The sequence below is a fragment of the Falco naumanni genome, chromosome 5 (genome assembly GCF_017639655.2).
Source record: "Falco naumanni isolate bFalNau1 chromosome 5, bFalNau1.pat, whole genome shotgun sequence".
NCBI classification, from domain to species: domain Eukaryota; kingdom Metazoa; phylum Chordata; class Aves; order Falconiformes; family Falconidae; genus Falco; species Falco naumanni.
The window spans coordinates 26,444,199-26,461,672 of record NC_054058.1 but is presented as its reverse complement, the minus strand read 5'-3'; the positions used below and the strand labels follow the sequence as shown (position 1 = coordinate 26,461,672).

Here is a 17,474-nt window from a genome sequence, read left to right as displayed (position 1 = left end):
GCCGGGCCGCTGCGCCGGACCCTTCGCCCCGGCGGGAAGGGGAGGGGACGGGCGGGCCGCCGCGGCGGGCGGAGCGGGGCGGAGGCGCGGGCCGTGCCTGGCACCTGCGCGGCGGGCGGGGCAGAGCCCGGGGCGGCGCTGGGCGCCTCACGGCACGGCACGGCCCGGCCCGCGGCGGCTCAGCCCCGGAGCTGGGGGTGGCGGCGGCGGCGGCGCAACAGGTTGTCGGCGCAGAGCGGAGCGGCGCCCGGCTGTGCCCATGGCCGGCCGCGGCCCCGCCGAGCAGGGCTACATCCGCACCGTGCTGGGCCAGCAGATCCTGGGGGAGCTGGACAGCTCCAGCCTGGCGCTGCCCTCCGAGGCCAGGCTCAAGCTCGCGGGCGGCCGGGCCAGGGAGGAGAAGGCGCTGCGGATCCACCGGCAGGTCCAGCAGACGCTGGCCAGGAAGAGCCGTGGCTCCTTGTACAGCGGTGAGTGCCCGGCCCCGGCCCCGCGCCCCTCGGAACTCTGTGCTGGTGGCGGCAGGAGCACGGCATGGCCCCGGGGCGGGGGGGGACCCGCGCTGGCCCCGGGGGGGGGACCCGGGCTGGCCCCGGGCGGCCGCAGCCGTGGCCGCGGCTTCTCCCGCCCCGGGAGGTGCGGGCTGCTCGGGCAGCCGCGGTGCCGGCCGTTGGCCCGTACCCGGTTTGACGGAGAATCGTGGCTCCGCCGCCTCTTCCCTTTCTCTTTTCCCACCCGAGTGAGTCAGGAGTTTCGCTCTCCCAACTGCGGACTCGGGCGAGTAGCGGGGCCTGTGCCCCTTTGCCCCAGGGAAGAATCGAGCCAAAATTCTCATCCAGCAACCTCTGACTGTGCTTATATTGATACCTGCGCCTTACCCACTGGTCCTGTCTGCGAAATAAAATGGGAAGAAACGTAGGAAAAGTTTTTCTTGTTTCGCTTTGAAAAAAAGAACTAAAAGGATGTTTGGAAAAGGAACGCTAGGAAAGGTGTGAGTGGGAAACAGAGCAATGATGTGCATGATACAAATTGAGGTGGGTCAGTCCCTGCATCTCAGACCTTGGGGCCAGCAGGCCAGGTCCCTCGGCAGGGCCCGCGCAGCTGTGTCCTGTCCCTGTGCCCTGTGCCCAGCTGGGACCGAGTGGACACCAGGCACTTGCAGGGTGGCTTTGTCAGGTGCTTGAGGGGTTTGGTCTTAGCTGTGAATGTCGAAGAGGTGTGTTTTTTCTCAAAGAAAATATGTAAGTAAATAAATAAAGCAACCCTTACCATGAAAACTTTAATCTTGAGTTTAAATAGGAAGATATGGCAGACTTATAGGCTGTCTACCCCATTACTCACTTGTCGTTAAAGAAGCTGTCACCTCTCGTTTGCAAAAAGCTGTGAGCCGAAGGTCTTTACATTTGTAACTGTACTTCACTTATCTATCTTGTCAGTCAGAGGAGTATTTCCCTGTACTTCATCTAGATTCTATGTAAAAAATGTCTCACGCTGAAAAATGTATTACAATGCAGACACATACTCTGCTCAAAAAAATCAGGTACACAAGCCACACGAACAAGTACACACAGCTGTGCCACGTGCAGCTACACATGCAAATCCTTAGCTTGTCTGCTTTCATTTAAATAAGGTTTCTAAACACTTTTAAAGTAGCTTAATTTCATTTTCGCTCAACAGAGAGCCTGGGAAATGTTTTTTAAGGAATAATGGAGATATAACGTAGTGTCATGACCCTGACATCATGTCTTTAAACCATGCACAAAACACTGTGAAGAAGTTCCCATCCTCCTAACTCATCTTAACTTCTCTGGAATACTTTAACAGACCTGGTGTCTTGATTTGCTTTGTTTTTCTAACAGTCAGGTGTTTGAGCCCTTTGCATTTCTGAGATGCCAAAACTTTTAAGCTTCAGGATCGGGAGTGGCAAATGACATGTCTGTTATATGTATTGTTAATGTATAAAATGAACGTTTCTTTTTTCAAATGTATTCCTGTGCCTAACTCGCCATACATTTTTTAGTCCCACTGCAAAACTCAGAAAAAATAAATGGAACTGGAATGTATTCCATATATTTGTACATACATACATATAATATATACATCTATGCATATCTATCTCTATATATCTTAAATATATATGATGTGAATCAAATGCCTATCGTGCATTTAACATGTTGACTTCCCTGAAAAATAGGTGTAGTGCATGTGTATCCCAATGTGCTTGCTATATAGACTTGCTCAAAATTTAACTGTTTTTGAAAACACTTGAATTCTTGTATGTAGGGTGCCTTTTAAAAATAAGCACTCTTTCTCTGAATTGTAACAGAAATATAAAACTCACTTTCTCTGAATTGTAACAGTTTTCTAGATACATGGGTCCCATATTCTTTGCAGTTGCAGGGAAGACAACACAAAGATTTAGGAGCAGGTCAGGCCCCTGTGATATAACTGTCCTATCTGTAGAAGTATTTCAGATTCAGCTCAGCAAGGTACTTAGCACATACCTAACGAGAGTATTCGCATACATGCCTAAAATTAGCTAAGCACATAACCACTGGGCATGAAAAATCAGTGGTAGTAAGATCTTACCCAGTATCATCTGTGCACACCCATTTTCTGCTGACTGTACTGGAATCTTTGAAGCTGCAAAAAGTATTCTGTCAGGCAGCGTAATTTCTCCTTAGAGTTTCAAATTAAAGGTGTTTGCTTAGCCTTCAGCATTAACTTTAAATGGCAAAACATCTTTTTGCCTCCTACCCCTGTACTGTTTGCTGTTTCATGTCCTGTCCTCGCCCGCCCCCCCCCGGGTGTATTTCCTCTTTTTTATAATAGAAATTGAGGTAATCCTCAGATTTGAGGATTTCACCAGCTGCCAAATGATTGAAGTTATGTACTGCCTCAGATCTTGACAAGATGTTGTCAAACGTTGTTAATGGTTTTTCAAGCAGTAGTTTAACAACAGCTGCAACTTTTCCAGTTCATCAGTTGCTGAACCTTTATAACTTAAAGATTACGCAGCCCTTAAAAATTTTGAACAACTAAAGCAGGTGTATCAAATTTCTGAATGCTGTTTAAAGGACAGAAACAGAATCGTAGATGGTTCAGCCTCATCAAAGAAAAACAGCATTCAGAATCACATACCTTAATGACTGGTGTTTTTCAGCTTGCATATGGCACAACACTATTGATTATTTTAAGTGCTTTTTTAAACTTTATTCTGTTTATGAGTCCACTTGCCTCTGGTCTTCTTTCATTTGGATTTTGACTGGCTTTTAAAATTCATTTGTGGTATTTCTGTTTCTTTAGTATAATCCCTGGACCAAAGTCTACTTCCCTGTATATCCTGTACATCCTTAGCAGTTCCACTGTAAAAAAATAGGGCAGAATTGAGTAATGTGTAACACAAAACAGCCTGATGAACTGCTGTCTATGTAGAGATTATTTATCTAACACAGTTTTATAAACACAGCATGTTCATAAAAAACAGGACAAAACTACTGTGATTTCCAAATCAACAGCATCGAATACAAGACAGTTACAAAGAAAGCCTTATCTATTCTTCATAATTCTTAATTTCTAAAATGCTTAATATATTTTGTTAAACCTGCTTTTATAGGTTTGGGGGAATTTTCTATCCTCTAGGTGTGTATTTTGCAGAATTCTGACCACATTAACTGCTTCATAGTGGTTTTCTGTTTATATCTTTGTGAGAAAAGGAAGTAGAAAAATTCCTTATTGGTGACTTCCACTTTTTATTGGTTTCATTAAATTCCTCACCTTTGCTTCCTGAGCCAGAAGAAATTTTTTTCTGAAATTTGAGCACTTGTGTAAATGACCAGCACAAAGTAAAAAATGTTAGAAATCTCCTTTGGGACCAGGCATGTGCTGGCAGAGTGATGAAGGAGCACAATCAAAAAGAAAGCTCTTTGATCTTTAGATGAAGTGATTTAGTGAAGTTTTTGATATGCTGTTCTTAAATATCACCATCTCAGTCTGTCGTGACTGGTGGAATATATATATATTTAAAAAAAGGATTAAAAGATGACAGTCCAGGACACTTAGGAGTCTGTGTTGAGGGTATAATCACACACCTGCCCTGAGCAAGAGTGGACAATGGATATTCAGCAGGTGGGCACTCGGGATGCATGAAAATATTGCAGTCCTTAATAGACTTCTGTGTACAGGTTACAGCTATATTGATGCCCGCAGTGGGGGGCTGAAAGCCAAAATTTGGCTTTCATAGTAACCATTCAAATACAAAAGTGCTGAAAAAGTCTCACAGCTGAGAGTTAATGCTGTACATGATTTAAGGGGAATTTGTTACATCTGACTCCTTAATGGAAGATAATTCTCTTTTTCATACATCATCTTAGAGATGCCTCTTGTCATTGTTGGGTTTGAAAGCCAAGCAAACAGGAGGTTAATCTGTCTGCAGCCATAGCCAGTGATTGCTGGGGAGGAACTTCGAAGGCCTTTGGAGATGTTGGACCTGTCACATCCAGGGGAACAAAGGGGCCTTGAGAAGAGCCTCTGTGAAGACAGATGGGATTTTTGCTCAGTCATCTGTAGAGTCTCCTTCCTGATAGTGCAATTATTTTGTCAGATCTCAAAATTTTGTCATAACTGTTGCAATATCATGTGATTTTTGCACAGCTTTTATTTTAGGTAAGGAGAAGAGCAAAAGGGTTTCGTTTTCTACTGATCATATCCAAAGCGTTCCTGAGCTGCTTTAGTTCATACTGACGGGGGAGAGGGGAGACTGTGATAAGCGGTTCCTCGGTTGCCCACACTTGGGTGTCAGCTGCTGTCTGAGATGCCTGAGTTTTCCAGAATATCCTCATGGGTTGACAGACATGATGCAGGGCCTGTAGGAAAACCATCCATTTCTTGACTGGCTGCTGGAAATCGTGTGGTATCCTATGGCCTCTCAAATAGTATTTGTTCCCTGTGGATGAGTAACTGAATTGCGTGCCTGTTTTCTGAAGTGAAAGTTTGTGTAAGGCTTAAAACAGAGTCTCACAGTTAGAAAATATTAATCTTAACAGTAAATGAACCCATAATACATTTTTTAAAAAAAAAAACACATGCTTTTTTTTTTTTTTTTTAAGCCAGTTGTATAAGAATGCCTAATAGTTTCTGAATATATGTAATACTGAGCAAATCTGAAAGATGGGAAAGACATGTAGGTTTCTGTAGCATGGTGAAAATAAGCTGAAGGGGGCCTCACTGGCAGAGGCAAGTTTGGATCAAATCACCTATTCTGCATCTCATAACTAATGGAAAGACACAGCATTTCAGTTACCATTTTTCCCTTTAACACACTGGCTTTTGGCACAAGTAAACAGCACACAGTAAAGACATATATTTTATGTCTACCTAATAAATCTACAGTTAAAATGCTGGCAAAATATTTTACTGATGTGGTAAGAGCAAGAAAGTGATACTGTAAATGCAAAGTGAAATTCCATAAGCTAACATATGTGTTTATCTCTGAAAGAGAAAAAAATATTTAGTGATGGATAGATTCCCGGGGAGACTGAAGGTTAAAAAAATAGAAATGCTTGAAGATAAATAACTGAGAGTAATTTCTCACTAAGTGAACTAGACAAAAAACACTGACTATAAAGAAATAGAAATGTTTGTGTACTTGTCTTTAAGGACTTATATGAAAGTACTTCAATATGCAGCAGTGAATAAAGTGAATCTTTAAAAAGCAGGCATAGGTGATAGCTGAGATATGGTGTCTTACTGGGCACCTGAAATAGTCCGTTGATATGGGAATTATATTACACAAATGAGAGATTTGTATCAATTTTCAGATTGTGGATGTTGATGAACATTGGCTGGAATTTTTTGCAGTATAATACAAGCTTCCTCTTAACTGTTTTCTCATGTACTTAGGTAACCCTTGGGCTATGATAACCTTGTAATGTTACACAGGAATTATTACAATCCACATCATGAGTGAGTCTGACCAAGCTGCATTGTTCCACTCTCATGACGCAAAGTTACTGTGAATGTGTCTTAACAAATCACCTAATACATGTTTAAATCTGTCTCATGTGGCCAAAATGAAAGAACTGGAAAGCATGAATAAATAAGCAAAGTAACTGCAAAGTATGATTGAATTATGCCTCGAATGATGGCAGTCTGCAATTATATTGTATTGTGTTATACCATATTATACTATAATTTATATTATATTATAAATATTATATATTTTATCTAATATATATTTTATATCTCACAAATTTGTACTTACCCAGGTGGCTACATGCTAGTGAGAATAATTCATAACTTATTGTTACATGAGTATCTTGTTTATTTTCATCCTGGTTGAGCCCTTTACTAACTACAGACACCAAGGATCAAAGATACAGGTGTACTGAAGTTCCTAGGGATACTCATGTGCACCTTATGAAGCCCAGGGGCTAACTGCACAAACTGAAAGCCTCAGTTATTTGGCACATGTACACCAGGTGCTTTCAAAAATCCTAATAGGCACTTGCCCACAATTTTTTGGCACCTGAATTCCCATGGGTATATAACTCCTACTATTTTTAGAAGTGGAGACTTAAGCAGTTTGACAAGTTAATGATTGGTTCTTTAGATTTCTTTTCTGTAGGATCTCAGGTAATATCTGCTATTTTAAAAATTCATGGACAATTAACTTCCTCATTGACCACTGTTCTCTGTTTAGCCTAAACTTCTGTAGCATACACCGGTCCCATTTATGGCCGATTTGAGGTATATCTTGCTTTCATCTTCTATTTCACCTCTTTAAACCTGTCTGTGTTATTTATATTCTTATATGCAGACTCTCACTTCACTTTTCTTTGAAAATGCATTGTATCAGTGAAAAAGAAACAGCCTGAATTTGTTGGTTGGTTGGTTGTTTTTTACTTAAAAGAACAATGCAGTTTTAATGAAAGAAGTAATCACAATGCGCAGTTCTATTTTCAAAGCTGAGTCATGGAAAAAAAGAATCAGAGCAGATACACTGTGGATCTTCTACATTATTTGTAGGATTACTGAACCTTTTGGGTGCAGATTTGAAGTGTCATTAAACAACCCTACTTTACAGCGTCATATGCCATGTGTCTCCATAAAGCATATAATTTGTTTGTGGACTCTTCATGCTCTTTGGGTGAAGCACTGAGTAGTGAAGCATTACTTGCTCTGGTATATTATCATTAAACTAGACCTAAGGGAGAAGAAACATCAGCAGTTGAGGTAGACAGCTATGAAATACACAGTCTGTACTCAATGTTTGCTATTTGTTTACAGTGGTACATTGTGAAAATTGCATCTCTAGAGTGTACAGTAACAGAGGTATACGTATAGCCCATGTTTCTCATCTACAATCTACAGCTGCAGTATTTTGATTTCTTGTGCACTGTGCATGTTATAGTCAGCCTCTAATGTAAACCATGCATATATATTCAAAGTGGTTACAGTTGGAAAGTAAGTGTTCTTAGTAGCTGTTCAGTGATACTATTTCTCAGTACTTAATCATCTGTCATTATCTGGGATATTTAAAGTATCAGCTTGCTTTGCTAAAACATTTTTCATTAAATAGCTGCATGAACAACAAGACTTCTAAAAGTTAAAAATATGTCTTAAGTTAAATAAATAGGAAACTGAAAAAATTGCTTGTATCCTCAGAAGGGTTTGCTTAGCCATGTTTTGAATGCGATACACCAAATGCAAAAATCTTTCCATCATTTTGCTGTATGATTTTCAGTTTATATTCTAGTAATGGCACTGAACACTGGGACATTTGCCTAGTACTGTAAATCATCCTTTATAACATATCGTGTTTTGTTAATATCTTACTAAACTTAGTCTTTGGTTACAGGCAGTTTGCACCGTGCATCCAGTGTTCCAGAGCGTGTCTATAACATGGGGATTACTGAAAATGATTTTGTACCAAGAACTCCCTATGGTTTTTCATATTACCAGTCAAACCAGGTGAGGAAAAGAAGGAAAAAAATATAAATAAATATAATATCACATGTATAATTTATTCATTTTGTTACCACAGATAGTAGCATGTAGATGGTGTTTCAAGGTTTGCTTGCTTGCTTGCTTGTTTGCTTTTTAAAGCCTGATCTCTAGAAAATGAGGTTTTTACAACTGAGATCTGTTAATGTTTTCCCCCCTTCCAATGACATCTGAGACCAGTGGCTAAATTCAACTCGGTCGTACAATCCTGTGGGTTTTGTGAGAATTGGTGTTAGGGTAGAAAATGAAAAACCGTATTAACACCTCACTAAGGCAAAGGGTGTGACAAGTCAGATCTTCATCCATCCCACCAGGCAGCAGCTCAGTCAGCACATCAGTAGCTCAAAGAGGCCGAAGGCCCTGCTGCTGCTCACCCAGCCTAACGGTTGGAGGTTGCTAGAGGAAGTCCAGCAATCCCACATGGTAACAAGTGGCATGGGTAGGAGCTGGGAATGTTGGTGAAAGAAGTTAGAGAATTATGTATACAAAAACACCAGAGAACCGATTGCTTTAGTTTCACAATTTTTTTTTTCATTTTCACATTCACAAAAATTCAATTCATAAAAAAAAAAGGTAGATTGTTCCTTATAATTTAAAATAATCTTGTTGTAACCTGATTTAGCGTTATAAGAATTTCAGCAGTACAATCCTTGCAATGCAATGGTGTTTCTAAACTGTCTAATCATAAATTCACTTGTTATTTTAACCAAGTTTTCTTGGGCTCCTGGCCTGAATGCTAAGATAAATAATTGGTTTTCTGCAGGGTTTATGACACAGCTTATAACTAGTATGATCCTGTCTGAGGAAGCAACCATATGACTTGGAAATCAACACAAAGCTCAATAGCAATGCTGCTGCATGATCAACATTAGTAAACTGAAAGCAATTCAGCTTGAGAACAGAACTATTTCTTTAATAAATAGCTGTATATGGAGGGACCAATTCTTTCTTAGTTTTAGATTACTCAAGAATGGCTTCTCGTTGTTAAAGAGAACAGCCCAGCTTCTGGCCAGTTAATGAGGCAGCTCTGGCTCTGCATGGAGAGAGTTAGACCTGTTTACTTAAATACATTACCTTCTCTGTCCTCCTGTCCACTGTTCTCACCTCCATAATTTTTGATGCGAATCCCTTCTTTCTAGAAGAGAGCAACAAGGGGAAAACTGGAGGTGTCATAGTAACCACAAGAAAATACTATAGTTTAGCAGGTGGGATGGGTGGAATAGAATTAAAAAAAAATATTTTTTTTCAAAAGCAACAGTATTTGTCTTGTGTGAAAGCCAGAAAAAGCCACAAGGTCTAGTATTTCCAAAAGTGTTTATTTCCTTATTCCCAAACAAGAGATAAAGATATCCTTGCATAGCTTCTGTAGAATGAACAGATAGATCCAGTGATCCTTGCTGGTTTCAGCAACCTTTACTCCTTCTGTGAGCAAATTTTTGCCTTTAGTAACTCCTCAACAGTGAAATTAAGGAATTTCAGTCTGGCAACTATCTGCTAATCACAATCCCTTCCATTAATAATTTGTGTAAGCTGCTCAGTTTACCTTAAGAAATACCTTTAATGTTATGAAACTTTAATACACCATGGAAACAGTATATATGGGGCTTTGATTTATGGCTGGATGCCACTATACTTACTGATTTAAAAAAAAATATTTGGTCATGACTCCTCTATTTCAAGGCCAGATGGTTTCCCAAGTTGATTTAGTTCTGGAAAGTCTTGAATAGAGTATGATGTCTAATTTAGAGAGTAAGAAAAAGGTAGAAAAATTCTAGAGGCCTCCAATGGCACCTAAAACAGAGGTTGAAGAAAGAGGGTTTGTTGAGTTTAGAAAAGAGAAAATTATAAAGCAATATGATGATCCATTACTGTCCATGCCTATTTGGGACAGGAAAAGAAAAATCATCTTAAATTGCAACTCTAGAATTAGGGAAACTGTTGAGATGGTGAAATGGTCATTTTGGTTTCCTGGGAATGTTATGTGATATCCTTCTTTTTTAAGGTTAGACAAACAGGGAAGGGACTATCTCTTTTTACTAGATCCTACCACAAAGTGAACAGGAGGGCTAAATAACCTTATATTAATAAGATTAATAAAATTAATAAGAATAATAATGCTGACACTTCAGTATGATATTTTAATATCTGACTGATCAATTTTCTCTCTATTGGACAGCTTTGAATTTAATTTTAGTAGCAGATGTGGGTGTTAATCCCCAAGGTGTTTCAAACTGAAATTAAATCTCCATTAATAAACAGACTGTTCACTACCAGATATAATTGATGTACACACCTATTTTGAATTAATGACAGAAGACTAGATGCTTAAACTTTGTCTTCTAATGTTTAGACCATACTTTTTCCTGCCTTTGTTAAGCAGATGCAAAGAAGTGTTGCAGAATCTGATTTAATACACAATTTTGGTGATGCTCACATATTGTTTTCTGATTCTGACAGCAGACCTTAGAATTTTTATCTTTACTTTTTTGGTTTGGTTTCTTTGCTATTAACCTTTTTAATATAGATCTTTGCTATGATCTTGCTGTGACTCCTGTTATTTTATGCACCCTTGAACAGGTGGCCTCACCATCCTCTTATACAAATGGCTGGGGGACGAGGATTACTTACAAGACAATGGAAGAGAGAGCTCAAAGGCAGCCTCTGAAGAGACTAGAGGTTTCACCCCAACAAAGTCCTGAAAGACTGGCATATGTGTCCAATGATTTTCACTATGATGGAGGGATTTCAACTGGATTCTCCATGAGGCATGGAGATAACAGGAGATCCAGCGGGACTGTCCCACCAAGATATGCTCGGTCTGAGATTGTTGGTTACACCCTTCATGATTCAGTGAACAGGGGACGTTCTTTTAAGAGACACTCCCACATGGGGGCTATGAATGATGCCATCCTTGATGGTGTCTACCCCAGCCCCACTGTACCTCTGTACCATCAAGAAGGCAACAGTCGCAGCATGACCAACCTTTTGGAGAAAGAGAACTACCTAACCTCAGGCAGTGCAACGGGACAAGTGAGATCACCAATTACATCACGTTTGGGGTCTCAGAACAGGCAATCTTTAAGGTCCAGCTTGTACCAAACTACTTTCAGAAGCACACAGACCAGGAGGGAAGCTTCCCAGCCAGCTTCAATAACCAGTGTCACTGCGGAAACAGATGGGAAGAGGATGCCATTGACAGCTGCTGTGGCAGCAGCAGGGAGAAATGGTTTCCTGCAGACTGAACAAGCCACTATCAATGGATCTCAGCTAGGGTAAGCACAGTGCAGGACCTCCTTTGGTTCTGGGGTGTCACAACTGAAGGGAACCTGTTTGTTTAAAAAGAGAAAGTAAACTAGCAGCTTGTGGTTCAGCAGCCAACACAGTGTATGAAATGTCAGTGCAGAGGATGCAGAACGTACATTTGCTTTTAAAAATCCACTTCCAGTGCAACAGAGGAAAGGGAGAAAAAATGTATGTGTATGTACATACTGCAGGATCCACACCTCCTGCTCAGGTTTGGGACCTCTTTTGCCAAGAGTTAATCAATTTTATAAGGAGACATGAAGAAGTGACTGAGTAATTTGAAACCCAACTCACAATACACAGCAATGGATTGGTAAATTTTGTGCTCATAAAAGACTGGGTGATTTCAGCATTGGTTCTCATGAGAATAGGTCAGAAATCTACTAGTGAAGCAGGTTTTGGCAGATTGACAGTTTCCAGTTAAAAGTCCTTCATGGTTTGAAGGAAACTTTTTAGCTTTGATAATCTTCAGTTAAAACACAGGCAGAAATTTCTTTTAGCTCTGCAGCACCATCCATCCCAAGAACAAATATAAACTGCGCTGAGTCCCAGGATCCCAGAGCTCCTCACTGCCTTGAGATCCTACATGCTCTGAGGACACTATCTTAATTTGAAGCCCTTTTAGCTCCATGGCAGAAATTCCCAAAGCTGCACCCAAACTTCGGGAAAATTGTTTAAAATCTGATGAATTTTTTTTTTTTTAAATTACCCCCACCCTCTGCCCCGAAATTCCTATCCAGGCAAGATTTCAGAATGTCTAAATATGGTTCCATTTTCAAAAAAGAAAATTTTTCAGTTCTGAAATTCCCCTCAGGAGTGATTTTTTTATTATTATTTCAGAGTAATTCTGAATGTTTCCAGAGCTTTTAACATTCCGTGGACAGAACAAACCACTGGGTAAACAGGAGATGGTTACTTGCACTGTTTACTGTGGTTTCTGTTGCTGTTTTATAATCCAGAAAGGAAAAAGGATCACAGGGTTTCTCATGTAAGTTTATCATGGTCCAATTTACAACACTGTTATTAAGAAATGTCTTTTTTGTAACTGTGTAGCTGTTAAGTTCATTCTTCTGAAGGCCACCTTTCTTCTTTTTCTAAATTTGCTACTGTGTGAGATGAGGCTTCATCTGGTACTAGTGCTACATATAGATCAGGTATTTTCTGTCATCAACTACATGTTGTGTGTTATGACTAGATTTACAAACACATACAGTCTTGTGCCCACATCTGATCTAGATTGAAATTTTCTCTTCTGTGTGATGCAAGAGTTAAGAGATCTGGTATTAATGATGTGACTCTTAAGTATTCAGTCTTTCAGTCTTTATAGCAAGTAAGTCCAGAAAAAACAGCTGAGAGCTCACAACAGCTAAAGATTTGGGAGTAGTGATCTTGAAAATAGGTACTCAAGAGGACTTTGTTTCTCAGTAAGACAATTTATAGACACATATATATTCTACTGACTTAATCATTTACTTTAAGCACATTCCTGAGTGCATTTCTGAGCCAGAACCAGCGATTTTGATATTTAATTTTGTGTAGGAGCAATTTTGGTTCTTTTGCAGGTGCAGACACTACAATCTGGTTGCCTGCACAAACATCGAAGCATTTTTCATACCTGCAAATGCAATCATCTATATTAAGTCATTATGCAAGTGGCTTGCCTGAGACCATGCTGAACTCAGATGTAAGATTGGTGACCTAATGGAAATCTTTTAGACAGCATAATTCCTTAAGTTCCAGTTTCTCAGTTCAGCTTTTGCTGGAAATTACAGAGGAAAACGATTAGAAGTGCTGTGAAAGCCTCTAAAGTTCCTTCTGCAGATATTTACAGATTATATTTATCTCTGTACTTTTATTTAATTTACTTGCCACATACCTTGTTTAGATTTTCAAATATCCTACATTCTACTTTAGTTTCATAGCTAGGTTTTTGAGGGAGTGAGGGGCTCTTTATTCTACCCGAAGCTAAAAAAGTTTCTGTATAATATAATAGCTTATATTAGTGAAGAGGCTGGTGAAAAGCAGCATGTAAAAAACAATTCCACAAGAGATTTGCACCACTAGGTTCGTAAATGATGAAGAAGAATCTATAGCCATTTTAGCTGACTGAACTCAGTATTTGTTACACATGTTTATATAATAATGTGTCTGTGGTATCCACATGCATTATTACCATTTTCAGACATCTGAAATACACATTTAGTAACTCCTCTTTGTAATTCTCACCACTGGAAGGGCTTGATGCAGAAGTCCTGTTTTGGTTGTAGTATATTCTGGTTCATCCACCTCCAGCTACTATACAGTTTAATGTAGAATTATTTAAAAAACAATAGACAATTTTGCTTTGGGACATACACTGCTATCAAATCAGAGATACTTCACCAAAGTCCATCATTCCACCAGTAGTACAATAATCTCTTCTGACAAGACTTCTTAGTTTCAGAAGTTAGTAGAGGCTTTTGCATTTCTTGTAATTTCCCATTGTCTTTGATTTCAGGTTCCCATTATCTGATATATTGCTCCATTACCTGTTGCTCCCTTAATAATGGAAGCTGGGGTAAAAAGATAATCATGTTTTCTAAGTAGTTTTCCAGAAATTTGTATTTTTTTATGCAAACCGCAATTTAAGTCTTTCCAAGGTTAATTAAGAGGATGTAAAATAGTTGTGTAAAGTTAAAGAAAAGTAGTGGACTAGCTGTGTATAGTATTTAAAATGTAGAAGAATTAGCTCATGCTATGAAATCAAAGTAGAAAAATCAGAGTATAGAAACGTTGTCTCTGTATCTTCTGGCAAAGTGAAGCAATTAGAAAGATCCTCATATCAAGGGCTTAGGAAGAGATTCAACCTGAATCTGTCTGAGAAACAGCTCCTTACAGAATCTGACCTCTAAATGTGCTGTGAGCTGGCACGAAATGATTAAACAACACAGTGTATATATCTAAAAAATGTTATATTCTGGCAATTAAGGTGAAGTTAGGACTTGTCAAATCATTCTTCTGTTTATCAACCTTTGTCTGAATGTCCATTTGTTCGCTGTTATTACACATGCCAATTAGAAATGTAGCTATTAATTTTGCCTGTAAACATTTTGACTGTAGGAGTCATTCATTGCATCAAATTCTATTTTGATGAGACCTAGGGCACTGCATAGGGTGCTGCAACTTTATAAATACCATTGAGAGTCAAAGAATATATTGCATTCCTTATTACTGTCAGATGGACTGTTAGTGAATGTTATTTTTATCCAGTGAAGAGCAATCCTAGTATGGCAGTGCACAATAGGAGAGAAAGATTTTGGCACGTGAAGTATCAGCCGCGAATGGATAACTGGTGAATGGTGGGCTGTTCTCAATCTCAGTGCAGATTTACACATCCAGCGCTTGGTTCTCTGGCTGTACGTGTGTTTTTCTCAGCCTGGCAGTGACTGCTGATGGACCTTTACTACTCTGGGACATCCTTGGCATCCAGGGGCTAAGTTCCCATGTGGATTCTCTGGTGTCCTATGAAGGATCAGCTCATGCAGCAATCTTGACCTTGGATGGTCAGAGTCCTTGGACAGAGTCCTTCTCTGCTGTTAGTCACTGAAATGACTCATAATTTAATACATTGGAGATGTCTGCCACTTTGTAGAAGGAGACTGAATTTGGTCAAAGTGGTCCAAAGTTATTGCAGTGACTAACAGGGAAGTAGGCATGCTCACATGTGCATATAAATAACATGGTCACAAACCCCTTGATTTAAGAAACGTGAGTTAAAACCCAAACTTGAAAAGCCTGTCTTTCTGTTCCACTTTGCAGAGAGGAAGAAAAAGAAATATGATCTGGCTTTTTTCCATTACTCATTGTTCAAGATCTTTAAGTAGGTTTCTGATCAGTACATCCAACTTGCAACTTAGCTACTTAGTAGCTACTTTGTTGTAAATGCAGGCTAAAGTAAACTCTGCAATCCTGGAAGCAGTAAGCATTGCCAGACCAGAGCCCAGGGCACTAGAGATACTAACCATAGTTCCGTCTCATGTCACTTTGCTTTAACCTCTCCATTGCCATCCCAAACACACTGTCCCCTTCATTTTGTCTTTGCCTTGCACAAGCATGCCTCAGCACCTATAGATGCAGCGTATTTGATCAAAACACTAACTCAGGGGAGAGGAGAAGACAAAAAATAACATGATTTATACCAAAGGGAAATATAAAGGTGGAAACCTCGGGGTATGGGAATATAATTTCATTTGCAACAGGTGCATCAAAATTGCTCTTTCATTTCTGTGCTGTCCTTGCAGCTATACTAATTGTCTTTTGCTTCAGCAAAAGCAAGCAGCAGATGATGATTTGCCATGTAGCTGGCAGGAAAAATTCCAACAAAATCCATTTTTGTGTCAGAAACCATGAGTTCATTATAAATAATTTTTATATTTATATAAAAGTTGGATTTCAGTGCATTTGTAGTAAGATTCCCTGTGAGAAATTTTCCTGTTTTCTGCCTGGTTTGTCCACCTCGCTGCTCCGCAGGCCATTCTGGGCAAGCCTGGAGGCTCTTTCACTCCTGCCAGTCCATGATTGCCACAGTCTTAGAGCTGAACTGTTGACTGACTCCTGGTGCAGTCCACAAATACATGCTTCGGAAATGTTTGTTTTCTCAGTATCAAAACATTTCATGTTTTGCTTTTGTGAACATTGTTTATTATTTAATATTTCTGCTTCATTAAAAAAAAAATTCAAAAATCAATTTGAGCCAATTTAGTTCCTTTATTTTGACATTACAGGTAATTGTGTCAAAGTTTTAATTTTAGATGCACTTACTGAGATGATTATCAGGTAAACCATTCTGACTTTAGTAGCTCTGAAGTAGGGAGTTATTGGCAATGATTACTTGTTTCACTGTGGTTCACAGATTGCCCTCTTGTCCCTGTCTAGCCAGACTGGGATCTGGTTCTACACAATTATTCAGTGTTAAAAAAAATAGAATACTCATGGGTTTGTCCACTCCCCCCTCCCCCTTTTTTTTTTTCTTTCTAGGTGGAGAGTATTTGAAACAAAAAGTAAACAAAAAGCCTGGGGAACATAACCACCTGTCCTAGAGCTAAAGCACCTGATTATGCCATGAATTGTTTTGTGTTCCATTTGCTGGGGAAAAAAACGGGTCTGGTGACCTCCCTGTCCAATTTTTTATATCATTGTCTAACAGTTATTGTTCAGGGAAACATACTGGAAGTTAGGAGGAAAGTAGCCATGCATATTTTTAATCCTATCACAAGCGATGTATACACTTGATTTAATGAGTGATGTTTTTATTTTGTCCCACCTGAAAAAAGGCTTTGCCTATCTACTTCAAACTGCAACAACTTCTATAAACTTGAAAAAAGCAGGTACTGAGCCCTGCTGGGAACTAAGAAACTGAAGAAAGGCATGAAAACAAATATAAAAAACAATTGTCATATTACTGAGAAAATCATCAAGGTATCTTCATGATCAGTAAAAGATACTAATTTGGTTATGGCGTTCTTTGGATCTTAGTCCTTCATCCACCGGTTTCCATTTTGTTTTTATAATTTGAAGCATGACTTGCTTTGTCCAGAACCTCACATTGTTGCAACACTTCCATTTATGATTTTCTTTTCCCCCAGAATATTAGTATATCTTAATGCTTTTATAATATTTTCTGCTGCTGGAAAGTGAATAATTTTCTAAGAAAAGCTAAAGTTACTTGAAAAATACAAAAATTCCTGTACTGCAAGACATTTCACAGGCTAAATGATAATTTTTCTGCAGTCTTGCTTCACTATATTTCCTGTCTATACTTTTAAGGAGCCCAGAAGGGGAGATGACTCTGGAGCGTGCAGTAAGCATACTGAAGAGTGAAAATACACAGTCCACACATAGGATTCTTGCTGCAGTGACTTTCATACAGCATGAGTGCTTCCAGAAAGCAGATGCCAGAAGAAAAGTAAGTAATTATTTTTATGCCAGTTACAATTCAGCAGTGCAAATAACTTTCTATACTGTATCGCACTGTGTACCAACATGAAAAAAAAAAAACACTACAAGAAACCTTGTAGGATACTGATGTTATTTTCCCTAAAATATGCTGATGCTTTTTGCTGTAGATTCTTTTAAATCCATGGAATGGCACTGGTCTATGCTAGCAAAAATTTGGTCTTCAGCATTTT

At 39.4% G+C, this 17,474-nt stretch overlaps 1 protein-coding gene across 1 annotated transcript in view; it reads left to right on the top strand.

Annotated features, from left to right (window-relative positions):
* Window positions 1–78: 78 nt before the first annotated feature.
* The window catches only part of PKP2 (plakophilin 2), a 44,488-nt gene continuing 27,092 nt past the window's right edge, over window positions 79–17,474 (top strand). Inside the window, exons 1-4 of the mRNA XM_040596309.1 lie at window positions 79–470; window positions 7,859–7,971; window positions 10,582–11,276; window positions 17,113–17,251. Of these exons, the coding sequence (XP_040452243.1) occupies window positions 260–470; window positions 7,859–7,971; window positions 10,582–11,276; window positions 17,113–17,251 (1,158 nt within the window). The 5' untranslated portion in view covers window positions 79–259. The remainder of the gene's footprint in view (window positions 471–7,858; window positions 7,972–10,581; window positions 11,277–17,112; window positions 17,252–17,474) is intronic.